This window comes from Thunnus albacares, chromosome 23, assembly GCF_914725855.1.
Source record: "Thunnus albacares chromosome 23, fThuAlb1.1, whole genome shotgun sequence".
NCBI lineage: Eukaryota > Metazoa > Chordata > Actinopteri > Scombriformes > Scombridae > Thunnus > Thunnus albacares.
Genome location: NC_058128.1, coordinates 20,453,320 through 20,469,608, shown reverse-complemented (window position 1 = coordinate 20,469,608; position 16,289 = coordinate 20,453,320). Strand labels below are relative to the sequence as shown.

The 16,289-nt window shown below is 38.3% G+C and overlaps 1 protein-coding gene across 1 annotated transcript; it reads right to left on the bottom strand.

Annotated features, from left to right (window-relative positions):
• LOC122975148 (NXPE family member 3-like) lies at nucleotides 1-5,853 on the bottom strand. The gene is made up of 5 exons (XM_044343406.1): nucleotides 5,033-5,853; nucleotides 3,614-3,909; nucleotides 2,031-2,101; nucleotides 1,628-1,831; nucleotides 1-1,533 (listed from the first exon to the last, which is right to left on the bottom strand). The coding sequence occupies exons 1-5, from the start codon at nucleotides 5,570-5,572 to the stop codon at nucleotides 980-982; spliced, it is 1,665 nt and encodes a 554-aa protein (XP_044199341.1). The 5' UTR covers nucleotides 5,573-5,853; the 3' UTR covers nucleotides 1-979.
• Nucleotides 5,854-16,289: the final 10,436 nt, after the last annotated feature.

Sequence of the window (16,289 nt, the reverse complement as noted above, 5' to 3'; positions counted from 1 at the left end):
GAGGTTCAAGTGTCTTTATTCTTAAAATGCTTGTGTTTTGTCTCGGAAACGTCCCATTTCCATTGTGGTCTCGTCAGGATTTGTCTTGTCCTTGTCTGGTCTTGTGTTCCCACTCTCGGCCTGCACCTTGTTGTGGCGAGTGGGCTATGACAGGCCTTTATTTACTTGTGTTAGCAACTGTTCTGATAGAACTGATGTAAACAGGAGTAAAGCTAGAGTGAGGTTTTGTGATGGGCTATCATTTGCCACACTGAGATAGTTTAAGCCATAAAATAAATTTATACGGTTGATGCGAACAGATGATATGTTTGGGGAACTTCAGTCATCAGTGCCAAAGGATGAGACTCTGCTAGTACACACAGGTTACATAAAGTATGACATATAAAGACTTACAAAATTAAAATATCCTGAAGAAAACTGTTAGGGAGGTACTTATGAAAAATCGCCTACAGTGTCATATCAGTGGATCCAGTCATTACACAGCTAATATATTGAAAAAAAAATTACATTCGAGGACAAAGGCTAACAAGCGATAAATAAATGTGATGCAAAACCACAAAATCAAAATATGTTGGTTTGTGAAAAAGAAGGTTCACCTTTGTATCATGTATTCAGTTTTCCCTTTAATTTTTGTACATCAGTACAGCGTTTGCTTTAAATTAGCAAGCATCCTCATTCCTGAGAAACAACACGAAAGCGCGTAGCAGGCTCATACACAGCGGTGACATCATTCAGAAAACAACTGATTTTTCTGAGCTTTGGAAAAGTTTTACAAAGACTAAACCCCCATGGCTTAAAAATATACAATAAAAAGAGTAATAACTGACCATGTTTATAGCTGTAGGTATCCTGTCAACAGTTTTACAGACGTCTCTTTTACAATGTTGGTCTATGGGGAAAATGCCTTTTTTGCTGCAATATTGAATTCCATAACCTTAACGATTTGAATTCCCATTCCTTTCTCCCAACAGACACACATCTAGTTGCCCTCTTGAGGGCATATGTAGGACAAGAGGACATTGATCATATTCTTAATAATGGGAGGTTGTGGATGGAGGTTGTGTGGCAGGTGGTGGGCCAAAACCATCTCCCAGGCGTCCACTAGACGAACATTCAGTCCTTTGAACATGGCCCTGAGCACCTTGTCACGCTGCAGTGAGTACCAGTCGCTGATGGTCAGCGCCTCAACAAGTGACAAAGCTTTGAGGTTTGCGGTCCGGATGATAACCAGTGTATCTGGAGCCCTGTCCAGCAGCCGCACTACCGCCCTGCGGATTCCCTGCAGCCGACGGATGTAGAGCTCAATGGGAAAAGTGCTGAAGTGAGACCAGATGCCAAATATTACAACGGTGTCATTGCCTCCAACTAATTCATCTAGTTCATTGGCAATGTAGCGCAGATCATTGGTTGGGACGTTGGTAAAACGGATAGGGGGACCGTGGCAGCGGTATGTCACCAAAATGTTGTTTGCATAGTCTAAGGCCATGAAGGGCCCAACTTGTTTCAGGTTGTGCAGGTTAAACTCCTTGAGATCTAAAAGTATTAAAGAGGGAACACAAGTGGGACACATTGATTATGTTCACACTGCAGCTTAAACTGTTGTCAGAGATTTCTGTTTATTAACTACCTGGTAGTGCTGCAGTGAGGTATTCAAACCACTGCCTGATGGTAGAGTCTCCATGCATGTGAACCACCTTGCCTTTCAGACACTGACTGGCAGAGGATGTGTTGAACTGGTGGACTGGGGTGCCACCTAGGGCTCGCCATGTATCCTGATAGTAATAGCCAGAGGGTCCAGACTTCACACTGCTGCTCTTTACCTCTGGTTGACCTGAGAAGAAATTAAGGCATTACAGCTGGCATTATTGTATATTTTTCCTATTGTCAACAAATGCCATTAACAGACAATGTGCTGGTAGGTTGTTTGCAAATGTTTCTTTCTGTCTTTTTTATTTTTAATCGTCTGTGGCACATTAAAGTTTGAATTATTATAACAGGCAGAGGTTAAATTAGTGAAAATTCTGTTTTACCTTTCATTTTTGGCAACACGTTGACATTGGCTGACCCTAAAGCCTTAATAGAGACTTTCATATTGACACCACTGAAGAAAAAAACATACATAATAAATTATCCATATGTAGCAGACAGCTGTTTTCAGCAAAAAAGCACTGATAATAATATATATACATATGTATATAAACTCTAAATGACTGCTAATGTTGGTCTGTGTAAATATGCAAATGTTTGCTATCAAGTACGCCACGTCAACAAGGTTTAGAGATAAAATGTAATTAAACCGTTTTCTCATGCAGAGACTAATGTATTTTGCTATGTTGAAATTGAAAAAGTGCATCCTAAATACATTGTTAAAATGTGAATCAGAATAAAACTGAATAACAACAAATACTAACAGTTTTTCTTAGTTTCATTTCTTTTCATTTATTTATGTATAAAGACAACACATTAAATGAAAATAAACTAGAGTGAATCAGGCTGATTATTTGACTGAAAACACATTTAGATTCAGTCTTTACCAGCTTACACACTTCTGAGATTTCCACTAAGGAGATACATATTTATCTATCTACTAAAGGATGGAATCTCTGTCTGTATGTCTTTCACATATATATTCACATACTGAACCGTTCATCCTGTCGACACCACACTTGGTTGGTGTATGGCTGGGGAACAAAGGGAGTGATGTGTCAAATTTGGTGTAATTTGGACACGCGTCACAATTAATATTAATAAACTGAAATTCTGAATAAACAAGTGATAAGCCGCTCCGCTCTGCAGAAGTGGGGTGGGGCGTCTGGTCTCTGCTACTACATGTCATAATCAGAACTGTACATCCTGCCATGAGAGAGACGAGGGGACGACGTCTCTACTAGTTTGATAATGTTAAAAGTTAGGCTTTATTGTGGGTTTCCGGACTTATTTTAAAAAAAGACGCTAAAAAGAGAGAGAGCGGGCAAGGGAGCTGAAAGCACGAGCGAGCAACAGGGAGACAGCGCTGGAAAGTTTTCTCTAAGAGAGAGAAAACGTGTAAATGACAGAAATACGTTATTTTCTGATTGTTTCACCGCTTATGCACAAATTAACGACTATCAAACACTCAACAGATGATTTATTCTGGAGACAGATGCGCTTTTGGTGCAATTTCTACATGCAACATAATATTAAATATTATTGAGCATTGAATAGACAAGCGAACAGTGACCCGCACAGTTCTGTGTCTGTGTCCGCTCAGTTAAACTACCCAAGAAAAAAGCACAAGCATACACAGGAGAAAAAAACAGGCAGAGGCAGTAAAATTAGCCAATAAGAGCGCAGACATGTTTGATTGGCAGCAGAATCAACCCATGGAAGGCTGTACACTGCTTCTACGGTTCAACTTCAGTTTAGTCTCACCGGTGACGTGTCTGTCTGGATTAAACCATTTAATATATTAAGTCCTTATTATTTTAATTGATATGTTTGTCAGTTGACACATATATATGTGGCTCTCGAGAAATAATAAGCAATTGGCCCGTTCCAAACAGGCATGAACAGGCACTGCATTAGTTTATTAGAAGTCAAACAAAATGCCAGTCCCGTCTCTCTGCCCCTTTACCTTTTAAAGAGCTTTTCCTCCCTGGCCTTGAGTTTTGGATTGACTCGTCCTGTGGAGTGGTTGATCCTGGCATCACAGCTCAGCTTCTTTGGCTTGTAGCAGTACCATGGCTCACCTGTGTGGAGGTCAGTGTAGTTGCACAGTGGTTGCTGGGTTGGATGCAGGAAGACATTACAGGTGGTAGTTTCAGACACTGAGCCTGAGCGAAAGACGCTCTGGAAATAAACCCTGTCTGGCTGTTCTTTAGTCAACCTTTGCAGCACCGTGACAGCCTCACTGGGGTGAACCAGTGTCATCTGATAGGACAGAGAACAGTTCAAATTTCAGCCCCATTACTTGAAACTGTCATAGCAGTAAAGAAAAATAAAGTGAACACTAGTTAAAGTTGAACATTTCATTTCAGGTGTAAACCAGATTGATCTCCACATACCCATGTGTGGAGAACTAACCATTCACTAAACCAGTGATTGTCCAATCATAGTTTAGCAACCATAACTAGGCACAGTAGATCTGTGAATCTTTGGATTTCTCCACATGGTGAAGTGGTTTGAATGGAGTTGTAGTGAGAACTATACTCGACATATTAGTTGGTCAAGAATATGGCACAACATCAAGCTGAAATATAGAAATCCTAATCATCAAATGATTCACTACAATTTTTTTTATGAGGATGCACCTAAAAAGGCTTGCCAGGGTCTCACTGAATGATTCTTATAAATGCTCAAATTTCCCGGAATTCCAGGCACAGAGGTTTGAGGTGAAAGTCCACAGAGGTTGACAGCTGTTGGCAGTCAATGACATCTGCCCAAACAAGTATTGTCAATAAAAATGTATTTTCCCCTGCTTTGCTTTTGTTAAATGATGACACAGGTTTAGATCCATCTGTTTCTCATTGCTGTATTATGTTAGCTGGTTAATACGCTGCCAATACTTGCCACTCAATGGAAGAAACCTATTTCTCAATATGTCAATGGTATTTATTACTCTTGGACATACTAAGTTTAAAATTTCCACTGACATATTAAATGATGTAGAATATTTCTTTTCTAGATAGTGATAGAGACCAGATCAAATCTTTGATTGCTGAATTGGTTTAGCACTTCTCAATCCTATGCTACCAATCGAATCTGCACTATGAGTGGTTATATTATATATATATATATATTAGCTTATATATATTAACTTAACCACTATATGAAATAAAGGACCCACTGTTTTGAATATTACTAAGGATTTTGAGAGGTAAATCTGCTCCCAGTATTATTGCAATCTGCATATGTGCTTTGCGAGAACAAAAAGTTGACAGGCCTAGCAACAGTAACTGAGGGGGGTGGGGCTTAGCTTAGTTAAGCTAAGCCCCACCCCCCTTAGCTAGAGGATTGACACAATCACATTTAACATCATAGTTTTTAGCATCACCTCAACCTGTGCGCTTCCCTCCCAGAGTAAAGAAAATACAGCAGAGTAGGAGCCATTGAGGTGATCCAGCACTTGCCCAGCCACACCTGCACCAAGTGCTCGGTTGTGCAGACGGGCAAGTAAGACGTCTCCACCAGAATTCTTGGGACGGCCTTGGAAGTCATACATTTTGATCATAACTTCCAGCTGATCCCCTACATGCCACTGTCGTCCACCCTTCTCTGGGAGAATAGTGAAGATGCTGTGGGCAGGATCGGTGGTCTGCTCCAGGGAAAGAGGATCTGGCAGGGATGGAGTTTCAGGCCAAGCAATGGAGTCTAATAGGAGGCATTCCTCCAGAGCATCTTCAGGGGACTGTGGCTGGAAGCTGCAGAAGTGGTGTTGTAGGTGAAGTCTTAGGACAGAGAAGGTGGTGATCACCTTATGCTGAAACTGGCAGGGGGGCAGAGTGATGTGACAAAGACATGGAGAAAAAAAAACTTTATAATGTAAGACAAATGAACTAAATGAAACAAAAGGATTTTTTTTCCTGCCCCACATAAGAAAATAACTGAATATTTGAAGGGGTTGATAAAAGAAGCTGATCAAAGACTGAAAAAGATGAAAAAGCTAAAGGGAGGAAAACTACAGTCAGAATATCCTTACATTCCATTTCAGTAACAACTGTAGCAATAATTTAAATGTTACTTTTCATATTGCTGTCAACAGTTACACAGGTTGATGAATTTAAGGTGCGCTATTAGGAGATCATTTTTTCTCCTTTTTCTAAATCCTTCTTAATGAATTTTCAAATGAGGACAATTATAATTTGATTATGATGTTAATATTTAACACAACTAAATAGTATGAACACTTGTTCATATTATTTATTCTGGTGGAAACCTAATGTAATTTTGTGTTTCCTCTTCATATACATCTGAAAAGTGAAGGTACAAATATAATGTTAAATTCGTCTAAAATGTTTGTTTGTAACAATACTCCTTCTATGCATTGGGTTTTCATTGTGGAATTATTTGTTTCCATTCCAGAATTTTGCAAAACAAAACAAACATTTCTGCACTGAACCCATGAAAAGACCAAGCCCAACAATGAATTGATCCTATTAACAAGTATGGTCTGTGTAGCAAAGGCCTGATATATGTGGATTGTTCCTCTGTGCCATAGAGCTCTAATGTTGCCCAAAAATTATTAAAATCACATCAGTGAGCCACACTGTTGCACTGTGTGACGTGACATGTTCTTTTATTACCATTAACATGGTCATTGTAGTTCATTTTGAGATAATCCCACATACACTGTTCCACTGCCATAAATACTCAGCAAATGCACATTTATCTATGGTTGAGAACAGTCCCCAACAAATTTACTATTTTCAACTGATTGACTTATGTTGGCTAAAAATTACAGTAGCCAACTGTTTCAAGAAAGTACTTGGATTTAAAAAAAAAAAAAAGAAAATAGAGCTTTAGTGAAAGTTCAGTCAGGAAGGCTATGACGTATATATAAGATGACTTGATAAGATGACTTTTCTCTTGTTAGTATGAGGCGGGTTAGGTGGATAGCTAGGATAGTTAGTTGGCATCCTTCAAGTTGCAAGCAAGATATGACAGTTCAACACCACGGTTCGCCTCCATTAAGAAAAATTCACCACATTTTACTGCATTCGTAACAGAAAGTTGCCACGTTTAACCACATTTCAAGTGATCATTTTAACCCAAAGCATAATCTTTTCCTAACCCTAACCAAGTGGTCTTTGTTCCTAAACCTAACCAGACCTTAACCACAGCATTATCACATCATAAAACATAATTATTTTGTAGTGTAATGTAATGTAGCGGCATATTACCTTCTGGTAGGTGTCATGGTCCAATGCCAGTGGGTTGATATGCACCTACTAGTGGGTGTAGCAGGCCCCTTCTAACCTGTATCTATGAGGCTGATAGCCACTAATAACACCCATTCAATCAAGTGGTAACATTCGAAATGGGTGAGCAGGGCAGCTACCCCCACCAACAGAGCTATGTCATCAGCACCCAATTGACTCAAAAATATGTCGTTATATGCATGCAATGAGAGAGATGTGCATTTAAAAGTCACAGCGTCAGTCTTAGCTCAGTGTGACTACCCTGCATAAGGGAAAAAGGTGTACATATTTTTGACTTTTTTAAATTTTTACATGTACCTCTTCAGCAGGAACTAATGGGCTTGGGGCTGAGAGCCACAGTCAGGGTAGGGAAAGTATTGAGAGATGGACTGACACATTGTTGGGTTTGGTCTTTTTAAAAGGATTTACTGACAATAATAAAAATATAGATGAAAATAATAAAATGAAAATATATAAAAATATAAATATTTGAATTAGGAGTTTCTGCTGTCAGCCAAATGCATGATTTCCTAAAATTGCATTTGTTTACAAATATTGATGAAGAACATTACTGTTAGCCAAAGCTACATTGCATATGAAAACAATATCCTGAGATCTAACTATTTCAAACAGGGTCCACCCTTCAGGCAGTCCCACTCAAGACCAAATTCTCACCTCCAGGACGTCCATGTTAAAATACACAAAGATGAAGACAAACACAGCCAGGAAAAGGAAGATGGCAGCAAACTTCGAACAGCAAAAGTTGACCACTGTTTCTCTACAAGCTCTGACCTTCATGATTGATGATCAGTCTTCATCTGTGGCTATAAAATGACACAAACAAACAGTGTTAATTGACACCTTGTTTAGCTGTATTTTTGTTAGTGATTACTTGCAAAAATTTAACCTGAGCAGTGAAATGATCTCTATACAAATAGTGTGGTAGGATTCCCTATCACTCATTTCTATTGAACTTGATCCAGTCACCCAGGACATTCCTCTGATTGATCAACATCAACCAAGGCCATAACCAAAGTCAGCAGCGTCACTCCCCTTGTAGTTTAATATGAGGATTAATTCCCAGGTGACCCAGTCATTTACCCGTTTACACAATATCTGTGGGTTAGTTGCCATAAATGGCTATTTATTAAAAACAGGAACTAATACTTCAAATAAGGGAGGAAGAGGAGAGAACAGACACACAGCCAGGAAATCCAACCACCCACTGGTAGAGTGCTGGGAGTATCCTATCTGTGAAAAAGGATAAAACAAATCAAACCAATAATTCAAATAAAAACACTAACAAACCATTCCACTATCAACAATGACATCAACACAGACCACACATGTGAATAACTGCTATGAATCATAGCAAAACATTACTAAATTCACTAGTGAGGACCACACCATCAACAAGAGCAGGATTAAGTGGTATTTATAGGAATGCTGGAAGTTGCGTAGTTGAGGTGTGGTCCTGCTCCTGAGACTTTGTTGGATAAGCTTCAAATAACCACAAGAGCACCATTACAAAATAGGTGCGATTCTAGATGAATACATTATGTACCTTGTATCACATATCTTTTTTAAAGCTTCTCGCCCTTCAATAAAAGTTAAAGTAAACCCACTGAATTACTATTTAATTATAAGTACAATATCTCGCTGTGTTTGCACCTCTACCGCTACCCTTACATCACCACTGCATGGGTCTTAGTGTCCCGTTGCTACAATAGCAAATGGTGTGTGAGTGTGAGCTGTGAAAATCTACATCTTCTAATGTAACTTCTAATTCAATCAACAGTTGCAGTCACATTTAGGTCTTAGACTTAACCTGTTATAATGTCACTGCAGGTACACGATGTGTCTGTCACTCAAATATTTGTTGTTATACAGGTTAACTAACTAGGAAAGAATTCCTCAGTAGGTGTGGTGTGGGTGAAAATCTTTGGCCTGATGTGGCAGCTCACATGTGGAGTATTAAACAGACAAAAATATTTTGTTAATTTTACTTTCAGCTTTTGTTTCACTACTAAATGACTGCAGTTGTAGGCTAAATTTACGCTTAATTTATCTTAACAACAGAGAAGATCTGTGAATCAGGATTGTGTCAGATGTAAACAAATATATTTAACAGTCAAATTCAAAGTCTGAGTTTCAGGTTCCAGGTGGTATGAAAGAGTACAGCCATGACGATAGAGAGGTCTGATAGTATGTTTGATCTAATGTACTGTATGCTTGATTGTATCATTTAGGATAGAGTTAATTTAAGGAAGTGTTCTGCAGACATACAGCAAAGAGATGATATCATTTCTTTCACATGCAAATATTTTGACGCACATTTCAGGGTTGACATTAAAAAATCCAAATAAAGTGTAAGTAAACCAGGACACATATAAAAGTTTTCAGATACTTTAGTTTCCCATTTAGGGAAGGCTTAGTAAAGTTAAGGAGACATACAATATAGGAATCAAACAAAAGAAAATGTGAGCTTATGTTATGTTAGCAAACCTAGACATTTTGTTTATGTAATTCTACAAAAAAATATTTTGCCAAAAACAATTTGTGGGAAATGTAATCACTTATAACGTAAGGAGGCAGGGTTTCTGCTGCAAGTTAAAGTAATTAAACTTGTTAAAACTATGAAAATGGTTAGCAGCCACATTTAGTTTTCATGATGTCTATGAATTAAAACTTCAAATTTCATCAAATACATGTATACTTAAATACATTTAAGCAAATCATGTATCTTACCTTAGCAAAGATTCATTTTGACGAGACACAGTAAACTCAGACTGATCCTGGAGTGTACCTTGCTGGTTTGCAGGAGATCTGTTTTCTTATCTTGACATCGGGTAAGGATTCTTCTTTTTGTCACAACAGTTGCCTTAGTGGTTTTGATTTTCATCAAACTGCCCCTCTGTCCTTATATCCAGCCACTGTTTACTTCCCCCTGGCCCATTCATGGCCCAGTATTAATACTCTGTTGATCTTTACCTGCTCACCACATGCCCTCAGACTTCTCCACTAAGAAGTGAAGTAAGATGTTCTACGCACATTGAATCCAGTTTTACCTGTTTTATCAGTCTAGAAGAGTGCACTGAATAGAGTGCAGATCTCTGCCAGGTGTGTCTGGGGCCATGTGGGTGGAGAACAGGAAGTGCAGGGCAGGCTGTGTGAGTATTCATGCGAGTGGTGGAATGAAGGAGAGATGATATGCAGGTTACATTATCAAGGTGTAACCTCAGTAGACAGGCTATATGGAAACAAACCTCAGAGACAATGTCCATACTGTATAAACAATAAACAGTACGATAAGTCCAAACTTTTCAATTTAAACATTTTTATTTATTCAGAACATTTTGTTGTAACAAAAGCAGGGATTTATTAATCTCCCACCGCAGTGAAAGAGCAGCAATCTTAAACAATACAACAATGTTTGTGTTCTCTCTCTCTGTTCAGGTCGATTTGGGTTGGGTCTGGCTGCTTGGGTCCTCCTCTGGTCGGGTCTCTCTATTTTGAAAATTAATTTATGCACATCGGGTTCAGGTATGTTGAAATGTAACTGACTTTCATGTTTTTGTGTTGAGAAATGTTAAAGAGGACCTATTATGCTCATTTCAGCTGTAAATTTTTATTTTTGGACTCCACTAGAGTAGCTCTGCATGATTCAAAGTTCAAAAAACTCCTTATTTATCTTATACTGGCCCTTTATACAGCTCCTTAAATAAATACACACAGTTTGTCTTACACTTCGTTTTAGCTTCTGTCTCTTTAAGGCCCCCCTTCCAAAGAGCCCACTCTGTTCTGATTGGCCAGCTTTATGTATCAGAGTTGTGCAACTTTACAGTCATTGCAAACCAAACATTTCCTGCTTTACTGCTTCAAATTTAAAGCCTTTAAATGACTAACTACTGGGAGACGTTTATTGTGAAGAATTTACAGGACTTAAAAACATGTTCCTCACTGCCTCAGTGGACCTTCGTTAGCGGCGTTAAAAACCGGTTGAAACAACAACATATGGAGCGATTTGCTAAATAATGCAGGGAGGAAGAGTACAAGCAGAAACAGCCACAGTGAGATGTTTTATGAAGAGCTTCAGACAATTAGCACACAACAGGTAAACCACTTATTTTACTTTGCTGTGCTGTGTAATAGTGTTGTGGCTCGGCGTAACTACTCCTGGAGCGGAGCAGCGAACCCGCGTGCTGTGCACATAGCAGATGTCCATATAAAGAAATCCATCACAAACTGACGTCAGCTCGGGCTGAAAGTAGAAAAAACTGTTGAAAACTTGGCGTTCAGAGCAGTCTGAAGCTGCTGCTTTTCGCTCACAGGGATTACTGCTACATACTTTTACCTTGTTATTTGACACGTCAGCCACTTTTAACATGAATATCTGACATTGTGACATTATATATATGTCTGAAAATAAGGAAAAGCATAATACGTCCCCTTTAAAGATATCATTAAAAGAAACCTTAACACAGTGACAATGAGGAAAAATCTTGCGGGTGGCATCTCCTCTGGTCAGCGAATCGCAAAACTGCAAATTCTGGATTTCTTTTTTTTTTTTTTTGTGCAATACAGGTGACCATCATGGAGACACATATGACACAGTACAAGACAAGACAAAAGGGAGAACTAGCAAGACAAAAGGGAGAACTAGACTCAAAGAAATCAAAATAAAAAGGAGGGGAGGCAATAATACAACTGATAACAACAACAATATAACAGGGAGACAAAAAGAGAGGCTTTTTTGCAGGGCTGAGTTTTGTTCCAGAGTGAATTGTTCAGGTAAAAGATAACCACTGTGAGATGATGAGTTGTTTTCTGTTTTTCCAATTTAGTAAAATAGTTTTTTGGCAATAGTTAGGGCTACCAGTAAAGTTGATGTGATTTTGTTTTTTTTTGTGATGTCAAGTATGTCCAAGTGTACTAGTATGCACAGTGATGGGGATAGAAGGATGGTGCACCCAACATGAACATTGTTATTGGAAATGTTGGTTTTTGCCTTGATTGCAATCTTTAATTGGGTGCATTTTAAGTATTGCCCTTCCCCAACACCAATCTGTTGCATTAACTGTTGGAAGGTGAGTAGAGTATTATTTTCAAAGACGTGGTGTAGATGTATTATGCCTTTTTCCCTCCATTCAGTGGATTTCAAATTCAGTTCATCCCCAGGGTGCTCTAAAATCTACATTTTTTTATTGAAAGAACATCATCAAACAGTTACATAAAATAACAAATAACATAACAGGTCAGATAACAACACAACGTAAAGACAATAATTTAATGATGATCCATACGTGGTTTCAGCGATAGCAGTGTCAATAGCAACCGCTATAGTAACAATAGAAAGCCTGCAAAAATTTTTGCAATAACTATCAAACTAAACATCATATACATTCACTGAACAAAGATTATGAAAATAAAATGCACATTTTTTGCTAGAAATGTTATCAAAACGTATTTTAATGCCATACTATTTTAAAATATTGCATTTTCCATTTAGAAGAAAAAGGAATGGCAGCCCTTTTGTTGTTGTTGTTGTTGTTGTTGTTGTTGTTGTTGTTGTTGTTGTTGTTGTTGTTGTTGTTGTTTAAGCAGACAGAAACTTGACAGTTATGTGACATGGATGCAGGCCAATAGAAAACAATACACCAAAAAAAAACAAAAACAAAAAAAACAAAAACATAGTCATCTCACAATTTTAGAGCTGTCATTGTGAAACTAATATGTTTTGCGCTGTGGACCAACATAGCTATCACACATTTTAATATGAGACCGGGTTGCTGACTCTGTGAAGCTAACCTGCTCACTGGCAAGTTTTCTTCAACAAACCCTGAGTTTCGCTGTGTCTGCTGCCCCTGCAGAGTCTGAAGCAGATGTTGGACACAACGTTTCATTCGTCATTAATTCAGTCCATTCAAAGTGCATTCATTAGTGGAGGTTTACTGTATATCAGAATCAAAATCCCAGTTGGATATTAGTTTGATACACAATTACTATCTAGAGTTACTGTTTTTGTGTGCATCAGTCATTTCTTTGATTTGGCATCCAAATATTACACAGCATGAATTCACCCTCAGCTCAGGATAAAACTTCTGCATGTCCTTCTTTTCTTTCCTTTTTGTTTATAACACTGACTCTGTGCACATTGCTATCATGGACAGCTATTAGTTTGCTAGAGCAGTTCCTGCACTGAAATGTTCATTGCACATGTTACGACCCCTCCCTGTCTGCCTGCAGTGGTTGTTAAGGTAATGTGGTGACATTTGAGTAGGCCTCCACCAAGGTTGTATCTACCAGTCTGGTCTCATTGTCTCTTTCTCTCTCCTAGGTCCCACATCACTCCAGGGTTTGGGTTTGTTTTGACACTTTTTCCTGCATTCAACAGTAGCATACACATTCCTCACTCATCCATACAGCCCATTCATGATGCAGTTACTCTCCATACCTCATGCCTTTTGTAAATAGTTATGTTGTTTTATTTCCAAAAAAATATTCAATTGGCACTTTAACCTGACTTGACTCCCCTCTTTGTCACATGCACTGAGCCTTTTTGTGACACACATAGGGTCCTATTTTAACGATCTAAAGCGCACCGTCTGAAGCGCCTGGCACAGTGCATTTAGGTTGTGTCCAAATCCACTTTTGCTATTTTAACGGTTCAAAGAGGTTGTCCATAGTCTCCTAATTAATCATGGGTGTGTTTTTGGCGTAAAATACAATAAACCAATCAGAATCTGACAATAATAAAAATATAGATGAAAATAATAAAATGAAAATATATAAAAATATAAATATTTGAATTAGGAGTTTCTGCTGTCAGCCAAATGCATGATTTCCTCAAATTGCATTTGCTTACAAATATTGATGAAGAACATTACTGTTAGCCAAAGCTACATTGCATATGAAAACAATATCCTGAGATCTAACTATTTCAAACAGGGTCCACCCTTCAGGCAATCCCACTCAAGACCAAATTCTCACCTCCAGGACGTCCATGTTAAAATACACAAAGATGAAGACAAACACAGCCAGGAAAAGGAAGATGGCAGCAAACTTCGAACAGCAAAAGTTGACCACTGTTTCTCTACAAGCTCTGACCTTCATGATTGATGATCAGTCTTCATCTGTGGCTATAAAATGACACAAACAAACAGTGTTAATTGACACCTTGTTTAGCTGTATTTTTGTTAGTGATTACTTGCAAAAATTTAACCTGAGCAGTGAAATGATCTCTATACAAATAGTGTGGTAGGATTCCCTATCACTCATTTCTATTGAACTTGATCCAGTCACCCAGGACATTCCTCTGATTGATCAACATCAACCAAGGCCATAACCAAAGTCAGCAGCGTCACTCCCCTTGTAGTTTAATATGAGGATTCATTCCCAGGTGACCCAGTCATTTACCTGTTTACACAATATCTGTGGGTTAGTTGCCATAAATGGCTATTTATTAAAAACAGGAACTAATACTTCAAATAAGGGAGGAAGAGGAGAGAACAGACACACAGCCAGGAAATCCAACCACCCACTGGTAGAGTGCTGGGAGTATCCTATCTGTGAAAAAGGATAAAACAAATCAAACCAATTATTCAAATAAAAACACAACACTAACAAACCATTCCACTATCAACAATGACATCAACACAGTCCACACATGTGAATAACTGCTATGAATCATAGCAAAACATTACTAAATTCACTAGTGAGGACCATACCATCAACAAGAGCAGGATTAAGTGGTATTTATAGGAATGCTGGAAGTTGCGTAGTTGAGGTGTGGTCCTGCTCCTGAGACTTTGTTGGATAAGCTTCAAATAACCACAAGAGCACCATTACAAAATAGGTGCGATTCTAGATGAATACATTATGTACCTTGTATCACATATCTTTTTTAAAGCTTCTCGCCCTTCAATAAAAGTTAAAGTAAACCCACTGAATTACTATTTAATTATAAGTACAATATCTCGCTGTGTTTGCACTTCTACCGCTACCCTTACATCATCACTGCATGGGTCTTAGTGTCCCGTTGCTACAATAGCAAATGGTGTGTGAGTGTGAGCTGTGAAAATCTACATCGTCTAATGTAACTTCAAATTCAATCAACAGTTGCAGTCACATTTAGGTCTTAGACTTAACCTGTTATAATGTCACTGCAGGTACACGATGTGTCTGTCACTCAAATATTTGTGCTCTAAAATCTACATTTTTTTATTGAAAGAACATCATCAAACAGTTACATAAAATAACAAATAACATAACAGGTCAGATAACAACACAACGTAAAGACAATAATTTAATGATGATCCATACGTGGTTTCAGCGATAGCAGTGTCAATAGCAACCGCTATAGTAACAATAGAAAGCCTGCAAAAATTTTTGCAATAACTATCAAACTAAACATCATATATATTCACTGAACAAAGATTATGAAAATAAAATGCACATTTTTTGCTAGAAATGTTATCAAAACGTATTTTAATGCCATACTATTTTAAAATATTGCATTTTCCATTTAGAAGAAAAAGGAATGGCAGCCCTTTTGTTGTTGTTGTTGTTGTTGTTGTTGTTGTTGTTGTTTAAGCAGACAGAAACTTGACAGTTATGTGACATGGATGCAGGCCAATAGAAAACAATACACCAAAAAAAACAAAAACAAAAAAAACAAAAACATAGTCATCTCACAATTTTAGAGCTGTCATTGTGAAACTAATATGTTTTGCGCTGTGGACCAACATAACTATCACACATTTTAATATGAGACCGGGTTGCTGACTCTGTGAAGCTAACCTGCTCACTGGCAAGTTTTCTTCAACAAACCCTGAGTTTCGCTCTGTCTGCTGCCCCTGCAGAGTCTGAAGCAGATGTTGGACACAACGTTTCATTCGTCATTAATTCAGTCCATTCAAAGTGCATTCATTAGTGGAGGTTTACTGTATGTCAGAATCAAAATCCCAGTTGGATATTAGTTTGTTACACCAGTACTATCTAGAGTTACTGCTTTTGTGTGCATCAGTCATTTCTTTGATTTGGCATCCAAATATTACACAGCATGAATTCACCCTCAGCTCAGAATAAAACTTTTGCATGTCCTTCTTTTTCTTTCCTTTTTGTTTATAACACTGACTCTGTGCACATTGCTATCATGGACAGCTATTAGTTTGCCAGAGCAGTTCCTGCACTGACATGTTCATTGCACATGTTACGACCCCTCCCTTTCTGCCTGCAGTGGTTGTTAAGGTGTGGTGACATTTGAGTAGGCCTCCACCAAGGTTATATCTACCAGTCTGGTCTCATTGTCTCTTTCTCTCTCCTAGGTCCCACATCACTCCAGGGTTTGGGTTTGTTTTGACACTTTTTCCTGCATTCAACAGTAGCATACAC